This window comes from Bombus bifarius, unplaced genomic scaffold, assembly GCF_011952205.1.
Source record: "Bombus bifarius isolate JDL3187 unplaced genomic scaffold, Bbif_JDL3187 scf7180000008047, whole genome shotgun sequence".
Classification (NCBI taxonomy): domain Eukaryota; kingdom Metazoa; phylum Arthropoda; class Insecta; order Hymenoptera; family Apidae; genus Bombus; species Bombus bifarius.
The window spans coordinates 1950328-1970712 of record NW_022884413.1 but is presented as its reverse complement, the minus strand read 5'-3'; the positions used below and the strand labels follow the sequence as shown (position 1 = coordinate 1970712).

The 20385-nt window shown below is 37.3% G+C and overlaps 1 protein-coding gene across 7 annotated transcripts in view; it reads left to right on the top strand.

The window, feature by feature from the left end:
* The window catches only part of LOC117207906 (receptor-type tyrosine-protein phosphatase kappa), a 107601-nt gene that overhangs the window by 12797 nt on the left and 74419 nt on the right, over window positions 1-20385 (top strand). For 6 of the 7 annotated variants that reach the window (XM_033448619.1, XM_033448617.1, XM_033448614.1 and 3 more), the window contains one exon: window positions 9854-10121. In XM_033448619.1, coding sequence (XP_033304510.1) covers window positions 9857-10121 — 265 coding nt within the window. In that variant the 5' untranslated portion in view covers window positions 9854-9856. Of the gene's footprint in view, window positions 1-8033; window positions 8136-9853; window positions 10122-20385 lie in introns of those variants that run through there. The other variant, XM_033448620.1, reaches the window with a different exon arrangement.

Sequence of the window (20385 nt, the reverse complement as noted above, 5' to 3'; positions counted from 1 at the left end):
AGTTCAGTCAGTACATTTGTCTTCTTTTTATCCGCATTTTGTCTATAATTGATTTAGTACGTTGTTTCCATGTAAGTTGTGTGTTTAGCGGAGTCCTTGTTTGCGTTATGTGCGTGCCATTTAATTGGACATTTGGTGGTTTCCGTTTTCTTAGTGTAAATGTAATACGGTTGCATTTACTGGGGTTTGCTTTTATTTATATATTTTCAATAGAGTGACGGTTAAGAATGCTAGAAAAGAACGTCGAGAGCTGACTTTGCGAAGGTTTATATACTATGGGCTTGGCTCTTATGGAGGAGGTGTCGCTGGGGATGTCGCCAGGGCTCGGGTCAAAGGTGACCACGCTGTTACTGTCTTCTGACCCTGAGACACTGTCTACGCGTAGTTTCGATGACCTGCAGGATGTTCCTTAGGCCCCCTGGTTTTTCTATTGCTGATTTATGCCTCTGTGACATTAACAACGTTCGAGACCGGGTTCGCTTTACGCTCCGAAACGAACTAACGATACTTACGATGCTTCTGATCGTATTCGCGATTTTGCAACTACGTGCGATCCCGTATCGAGCACAATTCCTGCGTCTCCTTATCTGCGTTTATGGCGGTTGCTGCAGTAGTTGGCAAGAGCCAGAAATAGCGCTGGTAAATCAAACAATGCTGCCATTCGACGTCCGTCGCATCGATCAAGTATCCCCGTCGAAATCGAAGGAGACACTCGGATGGAGACGCGTCTTAGTCCACAGAAACACTTGAGAGCTCGCAACACGAACGGTGGACTCGCAATTTGCTCCGGTATCGGTAATTAGGCCAGTGCTCGGTTTCGGTGTAAGCGGCGAGCTCGTTCCATTTTCTCGAAGATCGAACGACAAATTTTGAACGTAGAACGGTAACGCCCGATTTACGTAACGCTTGACAAAATCGTTGCAGACCGACCGACGATAACGTGAGAGATTTTAGATGCCGAACGACTCTGTGAGATTTTATTTCACGCGTATACTCGGAATACAAGACGATAACCGCCTATTCGCAGCCGCCAGTAAGTGGCCAGAGGATGGAACGAACGATTGTCGGTATTCGTCTCACAAACAAATAAAAATAGTTGCAGACCGATCAGTGGTATCACGCCGCTGATGCGAAATTGTACGAAATATAGATACGCTATATACGTTGCAACGTATATGTGTAACATCAATTCACATCAGAGACCAGGCCACACACTGTGGGCAGGATGGCGCCCAGATGTTTGCACATCCTTGACGCGTACCCTCGATAGCCCTAAGTACCCACCGGGGGTCTTGGAATTTTCATAGTTGAGGTCCTTCGGATCAAGCGAGTATCTCTTGTCTTAGGTTTCCTTTTACGTTTATTGTTTACCACGGGTTAACACGGAAAGTTAGTTTTCCTCGCGTCTGGTATGTTCCGTTAGCAACTTTCTCACGAAGGAGGCAAAAACCCTTCCTGGTCCACCAACCGTCTTATTATCCAATCGGAGACGATGTCTACTGCCCTCGCTTCCCTAACCAAAATTGTCATCAACAAATCCGATAGTCCCGTGTCCTTAGACACACCCACCCCCAGCTTTCCTCAGACACAGTATCGTCGGTGAAACTTCACTTATTCCGTATCCTTAGAATAGTCAACGTATCTTTACCGATCTCTATCCTTGTAACAGTCGCGTACTTAACGTATCAGTGCAACTAGGATTTACATAACGTGGTTGGAGTGAATTGCGATTTATGTTAATTCAGTGCGTATTCCATTGTGATTGCTGAATTCGTAATAAAGTTTAATGAAAACAAAATTAATAGCTATTTTATTTTATCGTCCAAACCTCAAGTTTACGTGACGATGTCGTTCGATGGTCGCCGAAACGCGTGCTGTGAGCTACCGGCTTTGAGGCTTTGCACCAGTTGGCGACAGCGAGGCTTTCCTACAAAGGAAGGTGTCGTCCCGGCAACAGACGCAGCAGGAAAGAATTTTGCGGCATTCGATGGTTAAAAAGTTCGCCTGGCGGTTTTTTCGTAATTTAAAATTGTATTTTATTATTTTCTCACGGAACGATAATCTTGAACGTTGGAATCGCTCTGTAAGACCCAAACGCTACTATCTCGCACAACGAAAGAGCGCTTGCAGAAATGCAAAGGCTACGAATCGTATTTCTTGCGACCAATGTGCAGAGAAATGACGCAAGTATGCTTGAAACAAGGAGTTAGTAATAAAGGACACGGTTTAAAGAAACTGCCCAATTTCATCGCGTCCTGCGACGAGTTTGCGGTGAAACGATCAGACACAATGAAATAGCGTAACGTAAAATAACGTAATGTGATGTAATATGTAATTTGCAGTAACGATATTTAACAACGAACAAACTGGACAAATTTTGCTGACGCAAGATGAGAAACGTTTCGTCCCGATGGCTCAATCCACTTCAGAGTAATCGACGAACATACGTAAAAATTGGATTTTTAAAAGAAAAAAAAATAGTATAAAAAAACAAATACAAAAAATTTTGTAACGGGGCTAACGGGAGAATATAACGTGCAGAATCCAAAAGGAACCATGCCGATGTTCAAGCCGTTTGAAAAAAATCGACGAACATATGTAGAAAAAAATATGTGTAATATATATTGTATACTAATCGAATTGAAATTTCTCTCTTCTTTCGCGAAACTGTATAAAATTATAAAAGTAGGCGCAGTGCAGTTGAACATCTCTAATATCGGTCGAAACTTTCCTCTAACGGAATTTTGAATTAACAGGTCGAAGTTATATAAGCAAAGAGGTCACGAGCATACTCGCTAACATCGCATCGTATCTTATATTAGATATTAAACAGTTCCTCGGTTTACTTCTACTTTGACTACTACGCTATACACGATGGACATTCGCAGTGGCACGCAGTTTGCTCTCGTGAGTCCTCGGTTTGAGGCGCGTACACAGCGATGATACTGTCACGTAGAAGACACAGGAGATCGTAAAATTAACAAATCTCCGGTTGTCTCTTCACGTCCTTTGAATTATTCCGCGATAGTTTGAACCTTCGCACGTAAGGTGAGAAATTCGAACTTTAGATATGATAGTCTATTGTTATACGAATCCAACAGAGTTTTTTTTTTATTATTTAATTTGTACTTTATAATTTGTCCAGCTGGACATTTGATAAATTTTTCTAGCTTAACGGTTCGGAATGTTATAACAGAGTACGTGGAGCGCTGATTTTGGGAATAGGCTTCGTATATTAGGTTGTCCGGAAAGTGTCTTTCTTTTACAGACACGTGTTTTACAACGACGCATCTTTATACAAATATGAAACCTAATCTGTCGAACGTTGCGATCTTTAGTTTGATCATTATTTCCTTATAAAACGAAAGAAACTTTCCGGACGATCTAATACCAAGATTTGTCACCGGACGCCAGTCAGAAGTGGTTATCCTGTTACCGCCTTCTGGGCCTGGGACACTATCTGGTTATTGTCTCGATGGCCTGCAGGATGTTTGTCAGACGTGGTTATCCTATTACCGGTTTACGACCCTATGACAATACGAAAGGTTGTTTGACTTCCTTATCAAACCAGTTTTGACTTCCCGGCTACGCACCGTGCTTCCGGCTCCCATCGACCTCCTTCTATCGTTGTCGACGCGTACGCATCTTTATCTAGCAGGGTACTGTCACTGATAATCAGTGGATCCTCTTCGATCCTTTCGGAGGATCTTGGGGCGATTATTATCACGAGTACGATACACTGACGTCGATCGGTGGATTTGTGTACGTAAGTGGTGCAGTTACAACTTCTATCGTCGAATCTTGCAAGTTCTTAATCGACAAAATTATTCGCATCGTTCCTTCAAATTAATAGAAATTACACAAAGTATTGTAGAAAGTATTGGTAAAATAACAAGAATATGTCGAATCTTCGTCATCATGGAATATTAAAAACGCTTAATCGATCGAATTATTTATATTCTTTCTGTACAACGAGGAGATAAAAATGACAGAATTGTAGTTTTCCATAGGAATTTTCGGTAAGAGCTTGCCTCAAATTACTTAATGGCAAAAATTGTATATATTTGAATTGCTATAAATTATCCGAAAGTAGATTCAGAATGAACGGGACGAGAGATAATTTTAAACTTCCATTTATTCCGCTCAAGAAAGGTAGAATTCGAGAAATATAAAGTCTTTACGAGTGAAACGAACGATTAAGCGCAAAATTATTACGCTTCTGGTCTACAGGATTTTCACGTCACTTAGGTATTATAAACCTTTCGTCAAAAAGTTCTTTCGTTTCCTTTCCAGTGGATTAGCGCGAGAGGAGAAACGCAGACGGTAGTCCTTTAAAAAAATAAGAGGAAATGGGAAATAGAAATTAAAATCTGTCTGTCCCGCTAAATCCAATCAGCGTTCCACCGTAATAAGCGATAACGTTCCATCTGAAAATATTCCAATTTCCATTGGTGTAGCAAACTGGAAAAGAAATGGAATATAGTCGTGAAACGTAGAAAAATGGAAGCCAGAACGTCGAGCGATCGCGTTTTATGCTTTTTCTTCCATGTCGAGCAATTTAGTGGAAGAATTTAAGAATTACGTTAAAAAGCGATTATCAACAGCGTTCTTTTGCTTCTTTCTGTCTATTTATCTTTTGCAAATTCAAGAATTCGTTAATCGATGGTTTGTATCTCTTTTTAATGTTCTTCAAAGATTGGGATTTTCTTTTTGTTTTCTCTCTTGAGTAAAATTTCACAATTTTGGAATTGTTCAATTCTTCAAAAGATCTAGGTTGATCTAAACAATTTCTATCTTATTTCTATCTAATCTAATCTAATCTAATCTAGGTTAGATCTAAAATAATTTATATAGCGTGTTTTTGTTCTTTTTTTAAAGAAACGACGGATGTATTGGAATAAAAACTTCTGCTGTGTAAATTATGAGCATCAAAGAATTTCTATGATCTGAAAAAGATATAGTTTACCACAGTGCCAGAAATATTTCAGATTTTTTGAACTGGATAGAACGAGAAATTTACATAGCGCGTGTAATATATTCGTAAAAGCTTCGAACCCTTTTGTAAACTGTTGTATACAGGGTGGCTCAGTTAAATGGCATGATCTAAATATCTCCTAATTTATTATCGTATGAAAAGAATTCAAGGTCATAAGCGTGCGTGTTGTCAAGCTCACTATTTTTTTACGAGATTTCAAGACCATAAGTATATACGGTACAGTAGGATTATAAGGTCGAGAGATACGAATACTAAAATACGAAATCATACAGACCAGGTGTAACGTCATTGTATAACAAGAGATTATCGCGATTCTTGCACGTACAGTCATCGTGCGTTACGCAACTATCTCAGGGATATTTTTGGTACGGTATAATTCGAGGAAAGACAGGAAAATCTGTGTATTAGCGGGCTAAATTTACATCGCGTGCAATACAATGTATCTTTGAAGGAAAGGTACGTTTGAATTTTGAAAAAGTGTGCACGAACGACACGAACAGCCGCGAGAGGAACGCGATCGAGTTATTCGTGGCAATGCTTTCATTTCACGCGTGAAAATTCTCCGTTAATATTGTACGACGATAAAAAGAAGAAATGGGTGGAAGAATCGATTTTCGTCGGATTATAATTACGAAACCGTATGTAGCGTACCAATTGTTCATAAATCAAGTACGAATCGATTTTACATTGGCTCGTAATTATCGTTCGATCGCTGGTAATTAATTTATTTTACGGACGACGAAATGAAGGCGAAGAAGCGCTTTCACGCTGGCGTTGAAGAATTTTTATGAAACTTGCCAGCGTTATATTTTGTCCCATTTATTATTCTATGTATTACTCACAGTTCCTTTATTTATTGTTATTTCGAAGTTTGATATTTCGGCTATTGGTTTATGATATTTTACGTAAAAGAATGTAGCAAGCATTAAAGTATAGTAAAGCGAATTATGTTCGTATAATGTAACATATTTTGTACGTATAATCTAAAATCAAGTACTAAACATATAGAATAAGGTATTATGGAAGAATAATTTCAGCACTGACCTACAACTAAAATCGATAAACCAGAAATCTCGCATTCAATCAGAGCTCAGTGTTAATCAAAAAATTTCGAACAACTGTCGAAAAATTGTTCCATTCGTGTCAGTAACGGCAATTCATATTTCCAAACAAACATTCCGATTTCAACCCCCGATGCAAGACCCGAAATCGAGAAACGAAAGAGAGGAAAATACTTCCTGTATTTCCAAATAGAAGAATATCGATATAACGAACTTATAAAAAATAGACTTTAATTATTCTTCAAAATTAAGCTCAATATTCATGACATAACAATGTAAGGATAACAAAGTTTCGAAAAGTGACCCTCGTTCGTTTCTTCGCGACTCCGACTAATCGTAATTGTTTCAAAATTCTTTTCAAAGGATCTCAAGTCGTTCGATTCAATTTGAAAGAAGTTGGTCTGTTTCAAAGAATGTCCGAACAACGATGGAAACCACTGTGCATATTTAAAATCCAAATTAAGAAACTCGAGAAATAATATAAATATTTTATTCGGTAAAGAAGATTCGTAGGAAAAATACAGCTTTTATTGTTTTGCGATTAAATGTAAATTAGATTTTTCTCGATTCCCTTGATATCACAGTCAAAGCAAAATAACGTGTCTTCTTCAACGTGGCCCACTTTCGTCCGTATCGTAAAACTAATACACTCAACTATTTTAAACACTTACATTCGAAGAAACTTTTACAGATAATGTAAAAACCAACAGAAATATATACTGCGAATGTAACAGATTAAATTAATTTGAATTAATACCGAGCATGATGAATTTTAAACATCCTTGTGTATGTTACGCACACCTAATGAAAGATTCCTGTAGTGTACAGAAAGTCGACGAATCGATCGGCACACCCGGTACACGAACCTTCACCCAAAAGTTCTCGGTCTTGGTAGCGTATTTTGGTCTGAATGTCTTATTGTATTCCTCGATCAACCGACACCATGATCTCAGCTTGATACGTACCGCTGAACGCGGGATCCTTAAATTTCGCGGTCGATTTCCAACTGCAGCCTGGCTGATCTAAATCTAGAGGAGTACCGTGCCTGACTGACTATGAGGCTGCGTTTGAACAACCGCGCGAAGTGGCAGAGAATAGAGACAACAACAGGGTCGGCTAATTGGCAAACGGAATACGGCAAAGAACAGGCTTTTCACGCGTGCGTCGCGCGACCGTGTTCTTTGGGCTTGCACACGAGAACGCGATCGTTGACGATCCTTTGTCATTCTTAACAATAGAAATTTTTGCTTGAAAGCTTCTATAGCGTTAAATCACTAGATGCTGTGGTTTTCATTTGGAAATCATAAAATGGGAAACTGAGAATTGGAATATTTTGGTAACATATACTGTAAAATATCTCGAATAGTGAAATCACGATGATAATAATCAAATGGCATTCTTCCGTTTTTTTTAAGTCAAGAAATATATATCCTAATTTATGTATGTTACACGCACGATTTTCGTATAGCATTGCCTGTTAAAGCAAATTTGCGAATTGATCTTTTCAAAAGACATACATATATGCAGGTACGTATATCCGATAGCATTGACCATGATCCTCAAATAGAAATTATTATATAATTATTTTATATACATACGACGTCAAGAGATTAAATATAAACGTTAAAGTTTAATATATTCGACAAGCAAACGAAGAATTAAGAGGAAATCCGGGTTGTTGTTTCTAATAATAATACAAATTCATAGCGTAAAGTATAAACGATGGGGCAGATTTCTATAAAAATCTACGTTTATCCGATGCGTCGTAAATTTTCGGAAATGTCAAACACCAGGGAGGAAATTCGTGGTCGTAGGTCAGTTACCCTAGTTTACTACGGAGATAGTCATGGAACGTGCGTTTCATTCAAGAAACGCGCCAAAAATTCCTCTTCCGTGTCCCCTTGTTCCCCTTGAAGCAACCCTCGGAAATCGTGTTGGAGGGGGAAATTAGAGTGCTTCGCGTGACGCTAGAGTAGTTTTCGAGTCTTAGAATCTCGCGAGCCGTCGTACCGCGAGCAAGTGCGTTTCCGTCTGTCCTACAACTTCCAATCTCTCGACACTCGCACCAGTTCCCTCAGGTACCCTCACGATTCGATCATTCGTACGTAGAGTTTAACGATGATTGAGATAGATCAAAAGGATTTGAAATTTCTCTCTTTCGTTGAAAATTTTACCGGCTTAAAATAATTGGATTATTTTGTATTTATTGAAAATGAATGCATCGATATATAATGACATTAGCGATACATAATGGTAATTAGATTTTGCCTAATAATAATTTATACTTTAATTCGGAACTTGGGGAAATTCAGTAATCGAATTATTCTTTCGTTTATTAAAATTATGTAACGATATTTTACGCGACGTTTTATATCGTTTTGTAACTTTTGAAATAATCGAATTATTTTCTGTCCGGTGAAAGTAAGCGAGTCGGTATAATAACGCTAGTACTGCAATAAATGAGGATAATAATATTAATGTTACAACGTAACGTATCATATATTAGTGCTTTAATTCTTTGCATTTAAAATTAAAAATCCGCACAATGAAAAATATAAGGCTGTATTAAAATATGCTCTTAGATTTATCACGATACTAATACATTTTATGCATAATTTTTATACATTCTGCGTATAAATGTAAGAAGAATGAAATATAAAGGGATATTATTCGAGAGATAGCATAAAATTTATAACGTAAAAGAATATGCTTATTTTCTCATTTTACGCGATGAGCAAATTTAGTCTAAGAACCTTTGCTAAGAAAATATGTACACAAAGACGATCAACTGTATTTTTTCTTAAATACGTCGCGTTGCGTCGCGTCGTCAACAGCATTGCCTCACGTTTGTTGTCATTCGCGCAATTGTTTTCATTATAGCATACGCTCATCGTCCGTATAACACTGCGTAGCTACGACACAATTTATTGACAATGTTTACCATTTCAATGCGGAGAAAATCAACTCTTACGACTGTCTAATATTAATTGAAAATTATAATTCTATTCTTATTACCACTTTTCCATATTATTAATTCATTATATATTTTTTTATAAATAGAAATAGTTTCATCCCCAACGTAGGTACACTCAATAATAGAATAACAGTAGAACGCATAATTATAATTAAATAAATAGAATTTACTTTACTGTGACTTCAACAAGAGAAGATTTTTATTAAATTCCACGTTAAACATCTTTCGGAAACGTTACGAATCAATGCCAACTCTTTACTAAACGTACTTCTTGTGACTTCTATATATCTTACATAGTTTCCAATTTTGCCAATATTAATCACGATACTCGAGTTTCATTACGATATCGATGAAATTTCGAAAAGTTTCGTACAATACGTTTACCGACAAAAGTCAATAGACATTATGAAATAGTTGTCGATCTAATTAACGAGTCATTAGCGATCCTATTTTACGACTTGTGCATTGTACGAGCGTTTCAGCGAATGTTGTCTGTACATTAATTTATTTAATTATTTTTAAATATATTTTACGGTTTCGACCTCACCGACCAACCATCCTCTACATACAAGTCCTCTACAAATTGGTAAAACCATATAATTGTAAACTTAAAGTTAAAAACTATATAACTGATGGAAATGGTTCGGTAGTTATAAATAAAAGATATCGATTATTAACATCTCTTAACTTTTGTCAGTAAGTGTACGCAGGTATATGATACATTCGTAAAAATTGTCTACGACAAGCGTTGAAATAATGTCTGCCGAGTCACTGTACGTCGATACAGTTTAGTAACAAGCGCAATCCGATTTGTTTTTACAGAAAATGTCGTCGCTGCGAACGCAGTCGACCGGCGGTGGCGTCCTCGGTTTAAGCAGCGTCGGTTCAGATCGTACCGGTGCCACCTCGACCGCTGCCGGTTCTCATTCACATTCGCACAGGAAGCACCATCATCATCACAGAAGCAGAAGCGCGCCCAGAGCGCCGGAAAAACCACCGAGGAAACGTCATCTTAATCCTGGCCACAGCCTCGCTTCCATTCCCAGCCAGATTAAACTGTCGATGCTGAACAGCGGCCTCATCTCCTTCGGTAAGTCCTTCTGCGATTCACCTACAGTTCGATAAAATTCGCTCGTATAAAATAAATCGAGTCAATCGACGCTGCAACGTTTCTGATTTTGCGCAATTATTTCTTACGCGATGGATACGAAAGATATTTGTACACCTACACATTTCTACATTTATCGTTGTATCTACGTACTAGTGAGTCGGATGTTATAGTAAATTTCGTGCGATTCGATAGTATTTTGATACGGTTACAAAAATTTAATGTTACTTGGTATCTTTTATTTTTCCATAGTCCTCCACTCCGGGTTAGGGCGCACTTTTCAGTTACATTCCTCTTGACATTTATTTATCGTCTACTTTGCCAACCGTCGAGCTCAACGTGTCTCATACTTAACGTTAGACCCACAACCTGTAACTTTAAATTTGACCTTAGAAAATACTTTTTATATTCTTTATTCTCCGTGCTTTTACTAGTTAGAATCTCGTAACGCCTACGCTTTCGTAGCATACAAATCCGAACAGAATGTAGCGCCTTATAGATGAAGTCATATATTTTTCGTCTCGAGGTATTTGATGTTTTGCGATTGACGCGTGAATTCCGTGTAACGACGCAACCAAAGATGGTTTCAGATTATTGTAACGTAAACGGACGTAACGCAAAATAAGCGGGAAGCAAATGTTTTTTTAGATTCTCGACTTGGTCGTTTTCATAATCACCGGCATAAGTATGAAATTCTGACAATAAACAATTTGGTGCTATGGAAATGAGATCTAAAACTTAATAAGAGAACGCTTCGTTGGAAGATAAGGACGTTTACAAATATCCTTTAGTAGCCGCTGTGTTTGAAATAATATGCAGAGTACGAGTGTCGATGCAAATTTATATTTCTGCGAATATAATTAAAGAAATGGAACTCGAGCTGTTAACCGAGGAGGATGAGTTAACTCGTCGCTCGAATTGCTAGTATTTTGAATTTGAAGAATTTTTGCTCGACCGTATAAAAATTTGTTCGGTGGATTTTGAAGAATTTTTCGTGGGTTGTAAGAATTTCAGAGAATTTGTTCGATGCATATCGATGTGTTCTCGAAGCATTAGCTGGATCCAACGATGGAGATAATTTATTTTTATTCAAGTTCGCCACAGGATATGACTATGTTTAATTTCCTACTTCTCTTCGAGGAAGCTGACATCTCGTTATACAACGAGTTTGAAAGTTTACGATGCGTTTATGGGCCATGCTTGTCCGAGATGATGAAATAACTCAACTATGCTGCGCATAAGATCATTTTGCGATAATAAAACCCGCTCCACGTGTATAAATACTTTATGTTCTTGTACTAACACTCGACGGATGATAAATGTTTGCTATCCAAACTTTATTAATTTCTACATTCACTCGCGATTACGGTTTTCCCCCATAGTTACGTTATCTTATTCTTTCTCTATAAAATGTTACAAAGTTGATTAGATTGTCGGTAGAAATTATTGCGTTTCGATACGAATAAATTATCTTAATAATTTTTAACGACGACGGGGTGATTTTAGTGACAAATATTGGTCGAACCTATATTATCACGATTACGAATAGATGATTATAGAAAAGTGAAAAATAGGTGGGTTGCATAAATTAATGGACAATTACAATAGTTTCTTTGATCAAATAACAATCAAGTGAATTACAAAGTATTTGTGATAAAGCGTTGGCACGTTTATTCGAAAAGTATTAACGCGATTAAACGATTCGTTCGTTTCGAGAAAGTAATTTTCGAAAATTCGTGTCGATCGAAAGATTTGCCCAAGAAAATAAAATACGATGGACGCTTAGAAATTGATATCAGCCGAAAGGATTCCGTAAGATTAACAAGCTACGAATCGAAAGGACGTGACGAAAGAGGAGAAACGACGAATTTCGTATTGTGGTCTTAACAAGTTCGATTTGTTATATGGGAATTTACCGTTGCGTCGGCGTGAAAGGAAAGGGACGGCGAAAAGAGCGGGACTTTATAAAGTTGCGAAAGGATTTCTTTTTCTTCGTTACGAGTATTGGGCGCGAGGTAAAGAAGATCTGTAACTTGATTCGATCAAGCACGCCACTTCACCGGGGCTTTCCAAGCGTTTTAGATGCTTTTAGCCCAGCTCCTCTAGCCTTCTCGTTTTTCACGTTTCATTTCATACAACGTTCCTGTCCACCACGCGAAAATGCAACGCGCACTAAATCCACGGTAGAGAAAACTGGATGCGAATTATCATCCTTCTCGAACGTCCCAATCTTGACGTTCCTCGATTTTTCATCTCACGCGATTTTATTAAATTCTATTCCATTTCGATTCTCATTCTGTTCGTTTACGTATGGAAGAACTTATATTACGATCGAGTACAGTTTGTTATTTTTGCACGAAATTGAATGATTAATTGGTTACAATAGAAAAGAAATAAACACGGATGATAATTGTAATTGGCGATACGAAGAAAACGATGGATCAACGATCGAAAACCAGGATTACTTTGGAAAATTGTAAATCGTAGTCGATCTTTGAGATTTCTTCTTCCTGTGTCACGCTATTAACTGTCAATAAAGGCGGTAACAATAAATATCCGTTTAGAAAAGCGATATCCTATTGCGAGTGGCGACGTACGACGTTCTCGAATCTCGAGCTTTTAAATTTATTTCTAAGCCTTCCACCGATACACCAGATAGGTCGCACTTGCAGGGATTTCAGCGTAACACCGCTACAAATAGCCAATGCCTTCGAATCCCACCGAGGATTTCATTTTTTATTCCGGATTACAGGCTGTTTCACGGGGAATGTTATTGCTTCTCTTTTCCGAAAATCAAAACCGGTATACGTGTCGTCTTTTCTCATTTTTTCGTCTTTCCTTTTCTTTTCCAGGGAATTCGTAGCTCTGATTAACGTAACGAACAAAATTGCGCCAGTTTCTCGAACGAAGTTCTCCAAACGAATTGTACGATATCGTCGATCTTCTGTCATTCTTTTCTTTTTCCTTTCTTCGTATAGTTACATTGAAATAAACGAATAAATTCCGAAAACTTGGTCGTAATAAAATTTTCTCTAAGAGTAACGTTTATAGGGAAAGTTTACACAGAAAGAAATAATATTTATCGAGTATCATCGGTATCATAAAAATGTGCATGTAGTAAAATGTAGTATTTCGGTGTTTCAATTGGAAGGAAACGAACGCAGAGAGATATAATATTGGAATTAAATATTTTTATTCAAAGGAAACAGATACAGGGAAACATACGGGATATTTTTCTATAAAAATAGTCAGGATAAAAAATAATGTTGACTTTCAACGAATCGTTTCTACAAACCTGGAATCCAAGAACTATAACTGAACTCACGTCATCACGTTGTTATTCGTTCGTTATTTTCGACCAACTTCTACAAATTTCTTCGTCGAATCTTTACGAATTCGTCGTGTTGTGTGTATGAAAAATCGTAGCAATTCCAAGTTAACGAGACCACCAGAATGTCCAACAACGCGAGAGAATAATAGAAAAAGAGTGGGTGGTTGGGTCGCTCGAAACGGAATTCGGAGATTAGCGAATCGAAAGAGTTAAGCCGAGGCATAAGTCCTGTGTTTTATCACGTTTGTTTTGGTCTGCGTTGGAAAAGCGAATTTCAAATACTTGCTGTCGCAAACAGCCATCGTAAATTGCCTTCGAATCTTTTGATTTAATCGGCTGGGGATCGATAAAGCGTACAAATCGTACACTGAGTGTCGCGAGTACAGTGAGTCGTCGCAAGGATCTCCCTATGCAATCTCCTTGTACCGTAGCGGAAGATTACGTACAGGGTGGCAGAAATCGAAGATGAATAAGATATCATTGCGGGTTAACGTTGGCGCTCGTAGTTGATGTTACTGTGAAGTAGCGATATCGAATGATGTTAGCAGTGTGCGCTATGGATATTAGGTTGTCCGAAAAATTTCTTTCGTTTTACGAGGAAATAATAGACGCACAACGTTTGTTGTTTTATATTATTTTGTCGAATTTTGTTTCGTTCAGATGAACACCGTGACATTTCACAGACTTGGTTTCGCCTTTGTACGAAGCTGCACTGTTGTAAAAAACACGTTCGCGAAAGAAAGATACTTTCCGGACAACCTATCGTAGTTAAACGTAAGGTTATAGAAATTTGTATAGTGCTTGACTACGTAGGAAAAGTTCGAGTAAAAGGTTTATCATAAATTTCCGATAAATTATAAGCGATTGCTTGTGCTATTCTTATTTCCAACTCATTTGAAAATTTTTTATTCAATTCACACGACGACGTATCAATGATGAATAGATTTATAATAAGTTTATAATAAATTTCTCTTTTCATATAGTTTCTTCCCTATATAGTAAACGTATTATGAATTCGTTATGGCTTTTATAATTACTCGTTATATTTTATTCCGCCACATTGAAAAATCATATCTACGGCGACTGTTGTTGCGAATACAGAGAACTAATTTTACGTTATCAACAAAGTTAATGGAAAATTTAATATACATAGGTAGGTGGAAAATTCGACAGATTTTGAAAACAATTGCAAGCTCGTCGCTATTACTTTAACAAATCTAACAAAATATTTACTACCCTCTTGCTCGTTAAGTCCTCCTCATAGATTTCCTAATTCCTTAAATTTCATATTTTCCCGATAATAAGCATTCCTCGAATAAAAGATTCTTGTATGCGAACGTGAAACTCCGATTATTGCGTTCTGCCGAGATACAACTATATTAGGTTTCTGACACGCCTGTTTCTCCTACCGGAGTGCTTTATAACGTCGTATTTCATTTCGAGACGCATACGTACCGTTCAGTATGCATTACGTAGTTACCTGGTTGTGGTGGCAGGCGGCTGCTGGATACAAACATATTTAGCATTGTAACTTCCTAACGAAAAGTTGAATTTGAATTTCTACGGCTGCGTGAAATCTGCGATCGCTTTGCATACGCGGAGTCCGCCTCGGCAACTCTGTCGTTGGGTATTTTCCACGAACACGTTCTCGATACCAGATCACCGTGTCTTTTTTTAAAAATTCGTCATATGTAGTCTGCGGATTTATTCGTGTATTTATGGAAAATCTGCAGATTCGCGAATACTCAGAGCGCGCATAACACGAACATCACGGAAGAAATCGTTTTTACCGAGTTCGTTAAAGGCAAAGATGGAAAATTTCACAACAGTTGAAAACGATCTTACGAAACAAACTTATCCTCGTCGATGCTTGAAAGTTATGGAATCGGATGCATAAATTAATCGTCAAATATCATCCTAGACTCTTCGCTTCGACAGGCGCGTATTTTTCACGCCACAAAACTGACGTTCGTGTTCTAAAATTAAAGGATCGCTTTTTTTCCTCTTTCCGCTTCTTCGAAATTTGCCGCGTGTCCGTATTTGCGAACGTGGTTCGCTCGTGATTTCACCTTCTTTCTTGCCGTGTTCTTTTTAACAGAAAATGATTTATCCGAGGAAAACTGTACTTACACACTGTGTTGCGACCCCATTCGACGACCTAATTGACGGCTTCTCTCGCATGTGATACTCGTTCTACTTTGCATTTCGCTGCTTCCTGTTATGTTCTTTCTCTCTTCTTCTTCGATATTCGTTCGTCCATCGCAAAAAGCGAAATAGCTCCTCGTGCAACCTTAAATTTCTCGCAAATTTTCTACCTTTAGCTTGGATCACGCAGTCAGAACGAGTTTCATTATTTAAAACATTGTACGAACCGCCGCTGTGTGAAATGCTTTAAACAGATATTTCTCCCGCTAAATGTTACAACGAGGAGTTATACTTTGGATATTTTGAATATCTTTGCGTATTATACGTGTTCCGTGTATTTTTGCATCTCTGAATTTCCATGTAAGTAAAGCGAATTTCTATAGAGAAAAAGCAGCCGCTTCTTGATGAAAAAAAGATTTGCAGTGATGTAGAGTTTCTTTGAAAATTTCGCCACGACTGGCCTGCTTTTAGATCGCGCTTCCACGTAAGCTCAACGTGATTCAGATTCAATTACAACGTCATGGCACAGAATGCAAATTGTAAACTTCATTGCTGTCAGAATGGCGTACGCCAACAGTCACGAAATACGTGCAGGAAAAGTTGCAAAGTTTTCTCGTGACACAATTGGTTTTGAAAGTCGACTCGCGATACAAAAATCTTACATCACGCAGTAATTGAAAATATGTAATATCGATCGATTAAAAATAATTGATATTTTAATCCAAGAATTAGCGATAGTTTCTAAAAATTGAAATTATTACAATTCAATATTTTGTACGATCTTCTTTCACTCTTTCGTAAAAATATCAAATTTCCTTAGTCTCGATACCGTTGAATAATTTCTAGAAAAAATCATTTCGTACTTTGTATCGTTCTATTTTCAATATTTCGCAAATCTGATTTTTATTTTTCATCTCCCTTTTGCTTTTTCATTCTTTTCTAAAACCGAATGTAAATGATAATTGTTGTTATTTCTATACTCAGAGGTAGGATCACGATAGTTATTATTTTATCGAATGGATAAATCTATCACACCGTTCTGAGTAAAAAAGACCTTTATTGCACGCTCTTACAAAAACAAAAAGGGATAAAAACAAAAAAGTATCTCAAGTCTATCGATTAAATCCATCGATTGTAACTAGGACTATCTTCTAGTTGCTATTTCTTATAACTAACGCGTCTGCATATGGATGGCGAGCACGAGCTCACGTTGTCATTTTCAACGATAATAAATATAAATTAATAATAACGATGTACAGGTGAAAAATGTCAATCAGTTAGCCAATGGAAATAGCGTATTTCGAATAAAATCGAACGAACTACTGATGGATTACTGGGCTCGTTCTTCTCATGCAAAACTCGCATTAACGTCTAAATTTTCGTCTGCGTCTCGTGAAAATTAGCTTAATGGAATATTACCGTACTTTCCGATCCTCTATAAATATTCGTCACGTCACGTAAAAACGGCATATCGTGAATTCAATCCACGGTATTTTCGTTTCTTCGAAAAAGAAAGTTTTGTTACCGAAAAAAGATTATAATTCGCGTAATACGTAACTAGCACATATATTTTCATGAAAAATTAAAATTCTGCAGAAAGAAAATATTTGTTGAAACGAGCGATCATTTTTCTCTACTTCCTTTCTTGGCGAACAAAGTATCTTATGGATTATTTACAAATTACCGTACCTTTTTTTTTTTTTGCAGGAAATAAATTTAATTTAATTAGGAAGAATAAAAATCTTCCTCGTCAAACACGTATATCACGTTCATCGTTAAACATCAATTTTCCACGATTTGTGCCAGTGTCTTGTTTCTAAAACGTTCGCGCAATAAAATAATTCGGTTGTTTGTCTGTATGAACAACCTAAGAAAGAAATCTCATAGAATATGCAAAATATTGATCGTTATCGCGCTAGCAACACGATTACAGTCGTTCTATTGCAATTGTTGGAGTAATTTGTCGATGTTTTTTTTTGTCGACCATTGAGATATGTAAATTCTTTCAAATGGATCGCAGTTTGATCCTATCATCCGTCCAAGGTTTATTTTGAATAGCAACGAACGATGGATGTGTCTGGTCGGTATCCGGGTTAATCCACTTGGGCTTCAATTTCTATTCTTAAAGTTACCTGTTCCTCTCCCTCCTACGCTCTCCACCTTCTTGCCTTTAAAATCATTGTTGAATCATTTCTTTGTATCCTGTTTGTATTAAAAGAAAGGTAATATTTTTATTAGTATCGCACGAAATACCACGATATAATTGATATTTATTAATCTATAGCATAGCTATTGTACAATCCCGCTATACTTTGGTACCAGTAGAGCAGACACGGCATAGCAAGCAATAACAGGGCAAAGAGAATTATTTGGATTTCGTTTCTCTGCCTGTTAAATCATCGATATATTTAAATATTACTTAATATTCGACGATCGAATTATTGAATTTTTTCAAAAAGTGTAATTTCTTTCCATTCTTCCAACAATTTCCCTTATTTCGATAAAGAATTATGTATGAAATTTTAAATAATATTTTGATTTTGCTAGCGTTTGATAGAGATGCTAACGTGGCTGCGTAATTTATTTAACATTGTCGCGCAGGAGAAAAATTTCGATAGATTTTACGGTCGGATAAACGATGCATTCTGTGCATGATCGAAGCGTTTATGCACCGGAAATGGATGAGCAAGGTAATAGTTTGGGTTTCGTACATACGTATATACATGTAGCTACGTCGACATTCTAAAATTCGTGGATTCATCACGATCAATACTTTGTTAGCTTTTAATTCGTTCCTTTTTTCATTATTCATTGGTTCGTCCACTTGCACACCCGCGTGTCTGCCTTGGTTACCTCAAATCTAGAGCAGATATTTCCATTTTACACCTCGTTCTATTTATTTTGGAAATTCTGTTGCCTGTTCTTAATTTCAACGAGAATTATGACCATGTATTTCGGTTATCGGGTTTCTTCTTCGTTCTTCTTTCCAACACGGACTAATTTTATTATTCGTTATTCTAAACTTTTAAGAATTATCGGTTCTGAAATAAAAAAATTCTTGGATCGAGATTTTTTCTCCGCTTTGTATTATAATTTCATAGCACTCGAAGCCTTTAGAAGCGAAATACCGGAGCATTCGAGTAGCCAATTGCTCGCAAGTACCGTAGTATTTATAACGTGCACTCGTAGTATGTGCAAGTACTTAAAAATTTGAACATTTAAGTTCCCGGTTACAGAGTTCTCGAACGTTTCGATACTTAGATACTTCGGTAAATGACTTCTAAGTATCGAATTTTACAAGTACCCCAGCCTTGTTTAATCACTCGAGTATCTAAGTCTAAAAATATCTAAACGTTAAATACAGTTTGAACATACAGTGGCTACAAAAAGTATCTGCACACCATCGCCTATATTATTTACATACCGGGATTTACCTAAATCCGAGTATATTAAATATCGTATTAATTAATAGTAATTTCGTCGTACGACTACAATAATTCGATATTATGAAAATGAAACGCAGAAGCCGATAAAAACGCGCCTCAATGGAAAATAAGGACATGTGCAAATGCTTCTTGTAGCCACTGTATAATCTTATAATCTTTTTTTTTCCATATCGACGCGTAACTCATTCGACGCTAAAAGGTTAACGTAGCGTGCATAAAGCTCAGCGAGCCATTTGCCTTAATCAGCAACGTAGTTAATAAATGAAACATACTTTTACCAGAGGCACTTTCGCGTGATCTTTACGATACACCGTTGCACCGCCAGTTTTCTTCCGTTTCACAATTTTAATCAGAATAATGGGATTATACGAGGCAGAAACTAAGCGAAATATTAATTCGGAGATGCTGCCGGTATACTTGAAATTCATCAGCGGCCGGGCAAACGAATGGCTCTCGCCGATTGTAAATTCTATCCCCGTAACCTTCTTTCGAACCTGCTCGTTTTCATGTCGGTAACGCAGACAGCGACACAGGCAACGAGGAAAAAACGTTGCGAGTTTACTTTCACGCGTATATAAGAAACACGTTCGACGTATTCTGCCTGCGTTTCATGCGTTTCCTCGTTCCTACTATTTTCGATTCAACGAGATACACCGAGCCATACCACACAGGGTGTCTTCTCATGGTTTGATAGCCAAACTTCGTCACTACGTTATTACGAGTATAACGAAGCGAAAAATGTTATATAAATGTAAGTCATTTGGAGGTTTATTTCCTTCGCGTCGCCCTTAACCTCTCCACCTACGCTATAACCTTCTTTGTCCTAACCTCTACCACGGATCACGCGTTAATCCTGCTTGCTTTTTCGCTCCGGTTATTTCACTTTTATTTCGCTCTTTTAATTCTTCCCTTCTTATCCTTTCTACCTTTTTCTCCCTCTTAATTTTTCTATAATCTCTATGTTTTTGCTGGGATTTCGCACGTGTGCGTACCTCCGCTCTCACGTCTTAATCGAAAGTGTTATTTGAAACTTTATTAAAAAGTTATGGTAAAGATAGGAAATACAAGAGCGAGAGCTTCGTTGAAACGTTATTATAAAAATACAAACTGCGAGGAAAATAAATCTTGATTTCCAATATCGTTCCTAAATCATTCACGTTATCGGACTTTTGTGCGTGCGTAATGTCAAAAGAGAAAGGTATAGGGGGCTCGTGAACGTATTTGAACAGTTATCATAGGAAATTTCTAACACATCGTATGTAGTCATAAAAGGTTTCCATACGTATTGGAATACCTTCGCGAGTCGTCTTATTATAAGGTGAAA